This window comes from Bidens hawaiensis, unplaced genomic scaffold, assembly GCF_021521415.1.
Source record: "Bidens hawaiensis isolate Kalapana, Puna unplaced genomic scaffold, B.hawaiensis_p1.1 tig00019445_1, whole genome shotgun sequence".
Classification (NCBI taxonomy): Eukaryota; Viridiplantae; Streptophyta; class Magnoliopsida; order Asterales; family Asteraceae; genus Bidens; species Bidens hawaiensis.
The window spans coordinates 381978-397968 of record NW_027492953.1 but is presented as its reverse complement, the minus strand read 5'-3'; the positions used below and the strand labels follow the sequence as shown (position 1 = coordinate 397968).

General features: G+C 32.9%; 1 protein-coding gene across 1 annotated transcript; it reads left to right on the top strand.

The window, feature by feature from the left end:
* The first annotated feature begins 10361 nt into the window (after nt 1-10361).
* LOC143558362 (transcription factor MYB62-like) lies at nt 10362-11421 on the top strand. The gene is made up of 3 exons (XM_077047206.1): nt 10362-10536; nt 10638-10767; nt 10857-11421. Exons 1-3 carry the CDS (start codon nt 10377-10379, stop codon nt 11419-11421), a joined length of 855 nt encoding a protein of 284 aa, XP_076903321.1. The 5' UTR covers nt 10362-10376.
* Nucleotides 11422-15991: the final 4570 nt, after the last annotated feature.

The window sequence follows — 15991 nt, the reverse complement described above, 5'->3', positions numbered from 1 at the left end:
GGCCATCGCGCAGCGCGACGCCGCAATCCACTAGAGATTGCCACGTGTTGACACGTGGTTGATCCGGTTACTTAACCGGGTCATCGCGTAGCGCGATACCCCCTTCCTTCTGGACCATCGCGTAGCGCGAAGCCCCTTTTTCTAAACTCATGGGAAACTGCATCGCGTAGCGCGATGATCTAGTATGTATACCCGTCGCCTAGCGCGATGGGTCTGGAAATCAGAATTTTTATTTTTAGTCCTTGAACTTTAGTATCTTGTCACTTTTTGGTTGATCTTCCACATTTCAAAAATACTAAAGCGGCCCTTATGCGGCTCACGGCGATTCGAGCGTGCGAAGTGCCAAGTGCGCCATCAAAACGCCACATTATGCCCATCGCCCGAGTCCGAGTCCGTGTCGGAGTCTGAGTCCGTGCGCGTGCCCGTCGGGTGCTTCGCACCCTCTGCTAGGACTAGTGAGAGTGGTTAGTCTCATAAGAACATTACCATGGAAAACTCCTTCCTTATAAAGTGCTTTTATTTCTTTCCAACCTTCCATGTGGGATGGAGTTTCCTTACTTATTCCTTTAACATAATATGCTTTCTTTTCTTTATCATACTTTTTCCCATTACCTTTCTCATAAATATTTTTTAGTCCTTTTATTTTATAAATTTGTCAAATTTGGATCAAAATTTTGTGAGTGTTACAATCTCTTGCCGCCTTCAATCGTTCTCGTATCTGGATTACTTGATCAGTGGTCCTTTGAACGATTTCAGGACCTGATAACTGGTTGGGCGTTCTACATTTTCGTCCGTATAATGCTTCGAATGGTGCCATTTTGATACTCGTATGATAACTATTGTTGTATGAAAATTCCATTAACGGTAAATGAGTATCCCAACTTCCTCCTAGATCAATCACACATGCACGAAGCATATCTTCTAACGTCTGAATAGTGCATTCACTTTGACCATCTGTTTGTGGGTGATACGCAGTACTTAAATTCAATTGCGTTCCCATAGCCTTTTGAAAACTTGCCCAAAAATTTGAAGTAAAACGACTGTCTCTATCGGAAATGATAGACAACGGCACCCCATGTAAAGATGCAATATTTTCAACATATAATCGTGCCAATTTATCCATGCTATAAGATTCTTGTATTGGAATGAAATGAGCCGATTTCGTCAATCTGTCTACGATAACCCAGATCGCATCATTTTGTCGAGCAGTTTTCGATAACTTCATAATAAAGTCCATGGTTATCATATCCCTTTTCCATATCGGGATTTCAGGCTGCTGTAATAACCCCAAAGGCTTTTTATGTTCGGGTTTTACTTTTGAACACGTTAAACACTTGGCAACATATATGGCAATGTCCTTTTTCATGCCAATCCACCAGTAATCATTTCTCAAATTATGATACATCTTGTCACTTCCCGGATGCATCATATATTTTGATTTATGAGCTTCCTCAAGAATCTTAGCTCTCAGTTTTCCAATCATAGGTATCCATATTCTTTTTCCTAGTCGGAGTATTTCATCATCGCCTTTTACTAACTGATCAATCGTTCCATTTTCTTTTTCTGCTTTAATATTTTCTTCTTCTATTGCCAACTTTTGAGCTTCCTTGATTGATCAAGTCTACATTAAGTTCTAGTCTTAAAGCTCGAATTCCTTTTGGTTTGCCATGTTCCTTCCTACTCAAGGCATCTGCCACAACGTTTGCTTTCCCTTCATGATATTCAATTTCACAGTCATAGTCATTCAAAGTCTCCATCCAACGCCTTTGCCTCATATTCAATTCCTTCTATTCAAAAATATGCTTCAAACTCTTGTGACAGTGTATGTGGTAAACTTAACACCATACAAATAATGTCTCCATAGCTTTAATGCAAAAATGGTCCTGAGTGCAAAGGGGCGCGTATGATCATACTTATTGAGGATACCACGTGCAAGTAAGTTTTGAGCAAGTAATCATGTAAATACACAAGTCCGTGATATTAATTGTAGTTTTGTAACTGAATAAGTAAACAATCGTTTTTTGATAGGATATACACGCTACCCCCAAAATGTAAAAGCGTTAAGAAAAGGTGTGAGAAACTCACCTCGAAAATGAGGATGATATTTGAACGAGTCGAACAAACGAGGCGGAGAATCACTGTGGATTTTTCTAAACAAGTATATATGTATGCTTGATTTTAACAACGAGTCTAAATGGAAAGAAAACTACGACAAATTTTGACTTAGGGATTTTTTTATTTAAAATGAGATTAACAAAAATGAATTAAAGTTTACATGTGCCATTTGATATTTATTAGTTGAATAATGATTTGTAAATGAGTAATTATATCTTATAAGCTTAAATAACAAGATTAAAAAATAATTTATGATGAAACATTTCGGTTTTGAGTAACATAATAAATTAATTTATTAATTAATTAATTTAAGGGTTTTTACATGAACCATTTTAAAGAAATTATACATATTAGTTTATGTTGAACAAAAATAAAAAATAATTAATTTACTCAATTAATTTATTTAGATATATCAAGTATATTAGTTCTATTGTAGAAATATTTAAATAAAACAATTTTGTATGAATCATCTTATTTGAAGGAAAGTTTATAAGTTTATGATGATCAACGGATTATAAAATTTAACTAAATATTAATTTTTGTTCTTGCATAATAACTAGGTTTGATCCAATAGTTAGAAAATTGAATTGTTTATCTTGGATATCCATGATCATAGTGATTCTTAAAACCAAAATATAAGATCTCTATTTTAAAAGTACCATGATCATAAAGAACAAGTATCAACATTCAAGATAAAATCAAAACAAAAGCTATAAAATGCATGAAATCATAAAACTTACTTGTAAGTGGTCTCAAGCTTAAGAAAATAATATATTTGAGGTGTGAAAATGATGGAGAATTAGTCATCATTTTATAGTGAAATTATAGAGTTGTTATGGTTTATAGAATTTATGAAAATTAATCATTTTTAATATAATTAAAAACAAAAATTAGAATGTTTTAAGGGGTTTTCAAAGTATTGAACTCTTTCAATAAATTTTATTTAATTAAAACATTCATTGATTTATTTTATTAGTTAAAAAAACACAACATATGAAAAGATGGTAATAATAATAATAATAATGGGAAAAATTCATGAATAATTAAGCATGATTATGGATGTTTTAAATGTATACACAAAATTACAAGGGTGATGAAAAATAAAATTGTATAGAACTGATCTCGGGTTTGGAAAAGCAACGCACAATGTCAACAAATGAAATGAGAAATAAAAGACCAATTTCATTAAAGATCAAAACGGGTCGGGTTTTCGGATTTGAAAATTAACGAATGTTATACTTTTATTATTTTATCGTATTTTCATTCTATAATGAACTTTGCCCGAACCTCAAACCGACCCAGAATTTTTTATACACGACTCTATGAAATTGAAGCATCTATAAGTAGTGCAACACCTGAAAAAAATTCCTGGATCCGCCACTACTAAGACAGTTAAGAAACACTGGTTCAACCCTTGGTCTAATCGTTTAGTCCTTAGGTTGAGGTCAAGTTGACTGGTGGATTGTAGAACCACCCTTAAGTGTAGTAATTCTAGTTAAAACATGTGCGTTCATGTTAATTTCCTGGATTTGGATTACTACCAATGTTGTGTGTTTGTAGGTACAAGTGTTGAGAAAAGGAGATTCAAGTGAACTATGATGGAGAGGAGCAAAGGACTTGAGAGTTGGTGATAGCAGTCAACAAGTCAAACATAGAAGGTGATTTTAGAGCTGAGGCTACCGTAGCTTACGGTAGCCACCGTAAGCTACGGTATAATCTGGTGTAGGAAGGCTGGCGTAGACAGAACAAATCTGGCATAGTGGTTTTCAAAGCCATCGTAAGCTACGGTGGCCACCGTAGCTTACGGTGGATTGTGGACCCTGACGCTGATGACGGTGACAACTCGAATTTTATGTTATAAGTGCCTTTTGAGGCGATTCCGTTCTAGACAATTGAGTGGGGTGATTCTAGGGCTAGAGGACAAGATTTTGAGTATTTCTAATTGAAGATTAACACCTTAATCTTGGATTGGATCGGATTAAAGTTGGTATGATAATTTCAATTATGTGTGGCTAAAACTTCTAGTATTTCTCTTGGTTGTAAGGTTATTGCAATACTCTTTATGTTTATTCTTCTTGCACTTGGATTGATTATCGAATCGTTTAGATTAATATAATCATGCTGTTTGTTTGATTGGTTGTAATTTGTCCATATCGTTTAATCTAGTTTCGTTCTATACGTTCTTGGTGTTGTTGACAATCGAGATTAAGTAGAAGAAATTAGGGTTAAGATTATATTGATTGATTACCAAGTAACGACCTCGCGTTTTAGGAATCCGAGTACTTAGTTCTTGATTAATCACAAACAATTACACTTACACAAAATCAAGATATTATGATTTATCCATTGAACTTAAACAAAAGAGTTGCGTAATAACCGAACTCCAAGATGAATGCTCGTTTAATCAATTGTTTACAACCTTCGTTTAGTTTACTTAGTTTATAAAATCAAATCAAAACCAACTTGAGAATTACTTTTTCGTCATTTACATTTATATTAGTTAATTGTTGAACTACTTATTAACACATTTTCCACAAACTCCTCGTGTTCGATACCCACTTGGTACTATCTAATTAGTTGTATTTGGTTTATTTTTGCGCTAGTCTTCGACCTCTTGTCACAAGTATTTCCCACGAGGGGTTAAACATAATCCGACCAATCTTAGTGTAAGCACCTGCAAAACAGAACACCGTGAGCTCGTTACGGGAAGGATAGGGAGGGACTTCTCTTATCCACCCTCCAGCGTGAGAATCAGTATGGGAGACTGAGGGAATAGTGTATAATAGTTATCACGGAGCACTAGTGAGTGTTCACGCCTTAAAGTTCGAATCCCTTTACGGTTGAGGTTTGAGTGATATTTATAGCCGGAATGGAAGAGAGAAGGTGTGGGTCACATGTCATGTTAGGAATTCCATAAATCAGAGAGTTCTCGCGTGCGCCCGGAAGGTTGGTGGGTAAAACAGTTGCCTAATGGTGATGCTTGTACTATGTGTTGTCATTTCCTTATTGGTTGGGCGTCCTTTTAAGTAATATACTTCCTTTTTACATCATACCTAGGAAGATCTTTGGCGCTATATTTCCCGAGGTGTCAGGGAATGTTGACGCCTGATACGATGTATTACAACGCCTAAAGGTGTGCTTTGACGCTTGGTAGGTTTGGTATCATACCTCTTCAGACGGCTTGAAATTAGCCAACACTTTTAGCTGAGGCGGTTAGGAAAGTGTCGACTAAGCTCGCGCTCATCATTATCCTAAATATAAATGGAATATCTAGTCTCACCGTTAGAGCATCCCCCATTCTTATCTCTATAATTACACTAAAAAATATTATATTTCTTTCTCTTGTTCAATTAAATAATATTTTTTATACTTTTATCATTACAGTTTTCTCTCCCCCATACTCACAAAAAATCAACAAATATTAGAAAATAAATAAAAGCAAACAAAGTTTCTCTAAATTTACAAAAAAAATCATTAAATTTTCTCTCTCCATCCTATATTACACTCACAATCAACCTTACCCTATAATTGTAAACTTCCATAATTTTAAGGGATGCTCTTATACGGTCTTCCAAAGAAACCATATTAAAGCACACATGCACATTGATTTTGAAGGTAATTATTCGCTTTGAAAATACGGTGGGCATCTAGTTGGTTTTTTCTTTACTTATTTTTATATAACTTGAAAAAGACAGTGTTATTTTTAACTATTTTTTTATGTTCTTTCTTTCTTTTCTTAATAAGTAGCAACAAAGTTAAGTCTATTTAATTTAGAGAAAAAAAAAAGATTATATTAAAACTCATGACACATTTTACAAAATTAAATGCCAAATGAAGCAGGAAAACAATATGCCTCACGTACGGATAACGGATGATAAAACTATGGTCATTCTTGCATGACAATGTAATGGTATAATTAAATAATTACATACAAAAGTTTTGTATTCTCATCAAACGTCAAGCGACAAAAGTATACGTTAAATAAAATATGATTTTTAATAAAGACGAATCTCAGCTTTGAAATAATTAGTTCATTTTCAAATCTACTTGGGCCATGTTTTATGGCTTACAATCAACTAATCAAGGGCGCTAAGCTTGGCTGTGTCACCATGTGCCCATGTCAGCATATTCGGCGAGCGCGACACACTACAACGGAGGGTCAGAGAAGCAGAATGGTGCACTTTTAGCGGCCGTGAAGTCAAGAAAGTATGTAATTTTTAATTGATTATGCAACCAAGCATTTATCTTCATCTCACTCAACAATCACATTTCACATTTCACCACATATGTGTTCTTTTATGTGAAATGTGAAACCTCTCATTTTTCTTTTCACGTTTCACCCTTATAACCTTATCATAACAATAACCTTATAAATGGTTGAATTTAACTCTAGATAACATATATAATGATTTTATCACATGTAGCTTTTGCATCAATGATACATCAAACGGCTTGAAGCACCATCTTATCTTATCTTAGTATACTAATAAACAATAATAATGATGCTTAATTGTCATAACCACATTCAATCCTAACAAAAAGTTCTCTTATAATTTTCTAATCTTTTTTCTCTTTAATCCATGCTATCCATGAGTTATGGGTGAAAATGGTTTGACCCATGAGTTACAAATTTTAATGACCATTTACAACTATTTAATACCTAAAATATATTTATGCTTAATGTATTCCTTATTTTTTATTTAAAAAGTTAACATTTTTTTAACAATAAGGACTTGCGAATTCAATTTGAATTTTTAATTTAATTTTCTAAATATAATCATTCTAAAATAACTTTTTATACCTAAAAAATTTGGAGTCCTACAATTCATTTTTCTTGCTGAAAAATAATAAATCAGAGTTGTTTTGTTTTTAGAAACCGTCAATTCTAGTGTTTTTTTCACTTCATAAACACTTATCACATAATCAATTTTAATGAAAAAAAAGGATCATATACAAAAACATTTTTTTATGTCAATTACTTTCATATGGCATGCATCAAATCATTCTAGGTACTCTAATTTTTTTGGTTTTATTATTGTTGTGAATCCGTTTTTACTGCTTCTTCAAACTCATAGTAGTGTTGAACTCATATCAATTTTTAATTTGTTTATATGTTTTCCATATGAATGTAAATTTGAAATTCTATACTTTTTATTGCTTGTACTATATATTTTCATTTTTACCTTTAATTATGTCTTATTTCAAATCATGGACTTTATTAATTTTTTTCATTTGAAAAATCCAGTGTAATATACACGGGTTTAAAAGCAAGTTTTATATATATATGGGATGGATCTTGCAAGAAGTGAAGTTACAGCGAGAAGTATGAGAAATCAATCTGTACCATTGATTATGTATAATCAATAGATTAGAAAAGTTGTAAAAAACTTGTAATTATGAAGATATTAATCTACCAAAATTTTAATGAAGAAGTATAGTTTGGTATTTGTTTTTAAACTTTTCAAAGTGAAACTTAAGTCATTAATAACATTTATTTGCTATTATTACTAATTGATTGTTTAATTGTTATTTTTGAATTGATGCTATTAATCAAACTAATGTTAAACAAACAAAATTTTAATCAAATACTATAATATCTTCAACAAATATTTCTTCAAAGGCGTTAAATTTTATATATTGCGTACACAAATTTATGTCTTATATACACATCCATAGTCATGTATTATGTAGGTGAAATCACGAATGCGTATGTGAAAATTTTACAATTGTAGACTATTAACATGATTTGTTATATATATATGTAGTTTAATGTGAAAAATAAAAAAATAATTTATTTTGTACGGTGTAGGGTTTATACATGTATTATTGAAGTGGTATCACGAATGTGTATGTGAAAATTTTACAAGTATAGGTTATTATCATTATCCGTTATTTATTATATATAGTTTAATGTAATAAAAAAAATTTATTTTGTATTGTGTATGTTAATTTATGTACTGTGTAAGTTCGTATATGTACTGTATATATGGTATTTCGAATTGTGTATATGTAATTTTTATCGTGTAGGTTCATTTATGTACTGTGTAGGTTCGCATATGCGCTGTGTATATGGTATTTCGAAATGTGTATGCATAATTTTTATCGTGTATAGGTTCATTTATGTACTGTGTAGGTTCATATATGTACTGTGTAGGTGGTATTTCTAATGGTGTATGTGTAATTTGTATCGTGTGTTGGTTCATTTAGTACTATGTAGGTGGTATTTCGAATTGTGTATTTGTAATTTTATTCATGTGTATGTTCATTTATGTTCTGTGTAAGCTTATTGACGCTATTGAATTTAAGAACTATTATCTGGATAAAGGTATAAAATTCAAATTACTTGAATAAAAAAATAATATTGATAAATCAACAAAAATGAATTTGATAAAATAAAAAAAAAAACAAGAATTCAATATATGTTGATTTGACTAAATTTTTAAAAAATATTAAAATAAATTAATTGTAACTTCTTCATATATTATGGCCTACCAAATATGAAAATTGAACATTTTACTATAACACCCCTGTCATTAAACAAATGATAAAATAAAAAAAATGTGATTGGCTGGATTAATTTATCGCACTTCTCGCAATAAGAAATACTTCTGAAAGGAACCAAATCCTATATATATATATATATATATAGGGTAAGATTAAAATGAAAACCCGCAAAAACCCTATGTAACATCGTTTTTTTTTTTTTTGTTACATGTAATATATGTTGTAACATTTAATACAAAACATCGAACCATAAAAAAATGTTTTGCTATTTTTCAACATTTTTTTACTAATTTTTATATATGTTTTCAGAAGAGAGAAAAAGTTATATTTATATTTACATTTTTTATTCACTTTAATTGTGGACCACAAGATTTAAACATTACTTAAAAACATGTTGTTGAGAATGAGTTTCTAGAGTTTTCACAACTCAAGTGGGTTTTCATTTTATACTTAGCCTATATATATATATATATATATATATATATATATATTAATTTGGAACCTTAATTGAACTCGCGAAGCAACTATTCATTTTTGTTACTACTTTTTATGCTCTGTGTACAACTATTTTATGCATCGAGTCTCTTACACGTGGTATTCTCAAGGTGTTCGCTCCTTGCTACTTCCTCTGAGTTCTGCCCACCCACCACCCCTCATCATCAACATCAATCCAAGGCCTGAAAAAGTGATTCCAACAAATCGTTTCTACACAGTGATACAACGATTCAAAAAATATTGGTTTGTCGAGAGATTCAGGGAGGTAGTGGTGGGTACGATTAGCCCCTTCTACCGAATCATGCAAGTAATTGTTGGAATTGAAAATAGAAGTCAACAAAACAAAGCTCACGCTACGGCTTTATACATAAGTTGCCGCTTTTGTTGATCTCATTTGTAGTAATAGTAAATTAAACCAAGTATCTAGATTTAAGAAAAAAGAATTGTTTTTGACACTTTGAGAGTTTACAACTACCATCATATATGTCGTAATGCGCATGCGTAATTTAACGTTATTTTGTATGTTTGTTTTGCTCGTTTAACAGTCCCACGAAGCGCAGGTACTAGTACTAGTTTCATTTAGTTGTGTCAAACCTATTTGGGGTTTAAATCATATTTAAAAACAAGCATCATTTTTGTTAAAAAAATTGTTATTTTTGTTTAGGATCTTGACTACGTGGGAATATGAACATATACACTTTTAATACGATTTCTAATAATGTTTAGTGAAAAATAACTATTTTCTTGGTTATTTCCTCTCTAGTCAGACTTTAAAAAATTAGTCGATTTAAATCCTAAAAACTATAAGCTTAAATATAAGGACTTCAGTATGTAGTTATGGACCTTATGGTCGAGTAAAACTGTGAAAAGGAGTAAAAAGAGAAGGAAAGGAGAAGAAAGAGGAGGTGACCAAGGGTGTGGACCTAGTAGCCACCAGCCCACCACAAGTCTCAACAATCAACATAGTAGCAGACAAATATCACATTTTATTAAATTAATTAAATGTTCACACAAAGAGCACTAGTTTGATTAGTTTATAGAATTTTATATTACAAAGATAGTGACAAACCCCACATCATCAAAATTCTCATTTGGCTTGTACTAATATAATATTAGGATGCCGTTTTAATTTTTTTGGCAAGAAATTCCTTTCACAACTTGTATAAATCCCCACTTGGTTTCCTACCATCCCATCGTTAAGCATTATAAACTTTTCTCTTTTCATATTAATCCCCTCTTGGGTTACTTTCTTTACAACTAGTATGAGGGCTACCAAGAATATGGCTAATGATTCTTGCAATGGAGAAGAAGAGATTGATCAACTTAAAAGAGGGGCATGGACACTTGAGGAGGACAATCTTCTTATCCATTATATCAACTGCCATGGGGAAGGCCATTGGAATTTGCTAGCAAAGTCTGCAGGTAACTGTCAATATGTGCACATCAATCGTGCTTAGAAACATAGACGTTATAGTTTTCCTCATCTTGGGTCTTTGTTGGTTTCTGACATTTGAGTTTTTCAGGATTGAAGAGAACAGGCAAAAGTTGTAGGTTAAGATGGCTGAATTATCTTAAACCAGACACCAAGCGTGGAAATCTCACACCACAAGAACAACTCGTGATTCTCCAACTTCATTCCAAGTGGGGCAACAGGTATATATAATCCTATACTGTGTAATACAAAAGGTTAATATATAAGTTTGTTACAACCGTGTTGTGTACTTAATTTAAATACATGGTAGATGGTCCAAAATTGCCCGCAATTTGCCTGGAAGAACAGATAATGAGATCAAGAACTATTGGAGAACAAGGGTACAGAAACAAGCTCGCCACCTTAAGATCGACTCGGGTAGCAAGAGGTTTGTAGAAGCACTGCACCAATTTTGGATGCCAAGATTACTTGAAAAAGTAGAGCAAACCTCATCATCATCGTTATCAAATTCAACCACTTCTACTCTAACCATAGAAAACAAACATCCACAAACTGAACAAACCCTATTTGGATCATCCTCCCCACCACAACCAAGCCATAACGAGTATAACAACTCCGGCTCAAGCATTTGTGCATCAGATCCTTGTGGCAAGATGTTACCTGAAATGTCACATGACTATAGGGATAATACCACCTTTTATAACTCATCATTACAAAGCATTGATTGCTATGATGTGGGTATAAATGAGTTAGACATGATGGACTTCGGGTCAGATGGCATGCCGACCCTAAACTTCCAGGTGGCAGATAATGATGGGATAAGGTACGGTGACATGGCAGCCGACACATATTGGAACATTGATGAATTATGGTAATTCGATCAGGAACTAAAATGAGCTTGACAAATTCCTATCCGCTACTCGATCTAATTACGGAAGGGCTGATAGCTAGTTAACATGTAAATATGATCTTTTAATTTATTTTATATTAATAGATCATATTGAATATATTTTTATCATCATATAAACATAGAAATGATGTTACTGTAAAGTTTATTTAAAGCAAAAACGGTAAAAACCATTTTATTCACATATGGCGGAGCCACATACACCACACCGGGTTCGGCCGAACCCGATTATTTTCCGGTTTCATATATAACTTATAGGTATGATTTAACGAGCGAACATATTCTTTTTCAATGAGCGAACCCAATATCACGAAATCTTCGAAAACATTTCACCGTTCCCCGTCGAAAAACAAAGACTTGAATTTTAGAGAGAGACAACAATGCCGTTTTCTTCAGCTAGTTTGTCGTCATTTTTGTGATATATTGGGAATTTGATATAATAGCGATATTGTGCTTTATTTATTTGGCCGAATGACTGCCATTATGCCCAAAAACTTTAACGCCGGAAAAAAAATCGAGTACCGAAAAATCCCGAACCCATAGAAAAAAATTCCTGACTCCGTCACTGTAATTAAATGTAAGGATGAAATTAATATACAGTTTTAAAGTAACCGCATTTTAATTCTTATATATATTTGCCATGTCTTGGTCGCCTCATGTTTATCCAAGTACCAGTCTACCAAACGTATATCTTCTAGATGGCTCGTCCACTTAAAAGAGTGTTGGTTCATTGGTACGTCTGTACTTTTAGTTTCTTTAATGACAAAAATCTTTGCATATCAAAAGATAAAATAAAAGGCTAGCTCCATTTTTTCTCCTTGGCGTATTGATTCGGATCAAACTAATTAGCTTTTGCAATAACTATATTAAAATGAAAGTTAGATATACTTTTTTTCTCTCACTAATGGAGCACTAGACCAAAACCCTTTAATAACAAGTTAAATAAAATGACACGTCAGACTTCCCTTGTATTTGCAAACTCATACATCTCTTGATAAAAAAAACCTTGTACTTAGTTAGATCGTTTATAAAAGATAGAAGTTGGTTTGTAAATGAGCCAAGCTTGAGCTAAGATAAGCTCACTCATAAGATGCCATGTTGGCTCGTTCGTTTGCCCCGAAGTTAACCCTAGTTCTAATGTTTATGATTATATTTCCACATATAATACGAGTGTTTGCGAAAACCATAAAAGAATCATTCCCGGCCCGTGTCCTAGGAAACGAACCTTATTCTTTTACCCAGTATGGGTTTCTCATACAGGCGTCATGGCCTTTTGGTTACATAATAAACCTCATCCAGTACACGGTTAGATGACTTGTTATAAATTATTTTACAAAATAATTGTTTCTAACACTCGTGTTAGGAAACGTGTCGTTTAGTCCATAGTATTTTATAATCAACTTCTAACCCGCATTCTATGAGATGAAACGTTTACAAAGAGCGTATTAATTATAAATTAAACCCAATCTAACGCAAGTTAGCGATTAAAATTTGCACGAACGAATGGTTTACTAAAAACCATTGTACATCGTTTTAAAATGCACGGTTTTTCATGAACCATTTCAACTTGATTTTAGTCATAAACAATCAGAAAATTGGTTTACTATTAAAACCTCACGACTTTACAAGACCGTTTCTAACACTATAGTTAGAGCATATACGATTACAAAAATCATTTCCAAACGGTTGAACCAAATCACTCGTTTTGTATCAGGTAATTGGATTATGTATTGTACTCTAATCACAAACTCCTTACTCAATTGTACTACACAAAACTTTTCCCAAAGCATTTATTTTTAAGAATCTAATTAATAATTTTAAACTTACATGAACCCAATATCCTTTTTGAAAGTTTAAAATCTGTTTTAAAATTGTAGGACATGGGTTAAGATTATATTAAAACATATTGATAAAACAAACAAATATGTAATTCTTGGTATATTTGGGAAACCGTAGTACATACACCGTATACATATCTAAACAAAATAATAAAGAATTACAACATATACTTATGACTTGATTCATACCGAAGTTGTTAACTTATGCTTAAACGGCGAATTCTTTGACGAGATGAAACCGGCCCGGAGACGAGTTGATTATCACGTTGAAACTGCACCGGAACCGCACTCACATTGTCTGGCTCGTGTTGACCGATACCTAAGCATCACCCCCTATTCGTGTATTCATATGCGGTCTTTCTCGTGGTGAATTTGTCTTGATCACCCGATGCCATCTGTATCTTCCTAGCTACAAGACTGAACAAATTGTGGTTTCCGGTTGCAGCTGAGGATTTTTGTTAAATAGAGGTCCTTTAAAACAGATTTCGGGGTACCTCCACGAGTCAGTCTGTTTCCCAGGGTACAACAACTGAAGCATTATGTACTGTCGGGATTAACCCAGCACCTGAACCATATTTGTAATGCGAGTTTGGGATTGAGTGAGAGTTGAAATTGAGAGAGCGTATCATTGGCAGGAACCCATTTGGTTCTGTGTCGGTGGTAAACGAATTGGTTAGGTCATGTATGCATGTGGTCATGACTAATCGGGTTCTCGGTGCTCCAAATAAGCTCCTCGACTTACTATTTATAGAAACTTCCTAGTCATGAGTCAATGTGACGCGTGTCACGTCCAGAGCTACCCACACGACAGTTGGCGCAAGATTAAGCAGGTGGCGACACGTGTCTCGTGACTTACCACATTCAATGACACTTGGCCGCACATGGAGTGCCGACCACTAGGAGGCAACACCTAGCTACTGACTCATCATGGATTCATGACACATGGTAGCATCCATAACACTTGTCACACACTAGCTACACAAAGGAGGCGCTCAAGCATTTTACCAATATGAGACAAACTCATTTCTCTTTTTACCAATTCTCAAGTTCTCAACTGCACACTTTAGACACTTTAAAATATTGGTATCACATTCATCTCTACTTTTAGGACGAATTAATAATTAGTTTATCACTAACACATATTAATAATTATTATTACTCAAAAAATTTCCAACATTTTATTCCAAAGAGGAAATGGCATATTCTTCATTTCTTCTATTATATTCTTCTAAATCACGATAGTAACATCTCACATCTTTATTTTCAAATTTTAGTCTCTTCTTTTGATTTTGTGATGCGTTTTATTGTCATAGTTAATCATCTTTTGTACATACTGACTTATCCATGGATGTGATGGGCCTGGTGGCTAGGTATAAATTGATTAGGGTTATGCATCATAATAGAAAAGATCAAATCAAATCAATCTTAACATCATGAAAGATGCGATGAGTTGTTTATTGGAATTTTGTGGGGAAAAAGTTCACCCAAGATGAAAACGACAATAAAGATGATAGTAATCAAATAAAAGTGTAGAAGGATTAAAAAAAACAAAAAAAAAAAAAAAACCTTTTTGTCAAAGGAAATTCTGTATAAATGATCTGTCAATTAATGCTATAGAACTTTTTATACGCAAGTAAATCAAATGTTTGTTGGTTGATAGATGTACGTATAAGTCCTACATGGTCACCTAAATCTAGGAACGGTACGAAAACACAATAGATCGTAAAATATAACCCAATTAAAATGTAAAAAAAAATACACAATGAAAAAATCACAAAATGATTAATACAAACAAAAAGTACAATGGTAAATAAAAATATACAATGATCTAAACAAAAATTCTAAAATTTACAAGCTATAAATCAAAAAGTGAGAACTTAAAATCTAATATTGTAGAGTTCGACGTGTTGGTAATTTCAGATTCCAAGTCACAAGTTGATGAAGTTGAGGAACCAATATTGCCAAGTAGGTCATTGTTGGTTATGTTTTGTAATTACAATATGTTTCTTGATTGATTGTTATTATAATTGGTAATATCTTGGCTGACAAGTTAGTGTTAGTCAATATAAACTGAGTTATGATTAGACATTACAGAACACATGAGATGCAACTAAGTTAAGGTTCATCAATTAAACACGAGCTATGTGTTATAGGGTTTTGTGATGATTTCCTCTATAATATATCTTGAGTTATTCAATATTAATTTTGTGTGCATGCTCTTTTGGTGAGTTGTAGCAAATTGTCCTTGATGACGAAATGGTTTTAATATCGCTAGTTTAAGTTCAATTGAAGTCTGTTTGATATCTTTTCTATGACTTTCTAGTTTTATTATGTAGTTAAACCGAAACATACATGTATATTAATATAGAAAACAAGTAATCATGTAAAGCAAACAGAGTATAGCATGATGACAAGACATAAGGGTAGTGATTGATAAGCCATTACTCTTAGGTTGCTACATATTTATTATCGGTTAACTATAAAATTATGTGCTTATTAAAATCCAATTTATCTATTTGTTTTTCTTTTCTTGTTATTTAAGAAATTATTGTCAACACAATCCAAACTAGAGGTGTACAAAAAAACCGGTTATAGAACCGGTTTGGTCGGTTTAACCGAAAACCGGTTAATAGAAAAATCGGTTATTAAAAAACCGGTTAGACCGGTTATTGAACCGCCGGTTAGTACTTCGGTTACTCA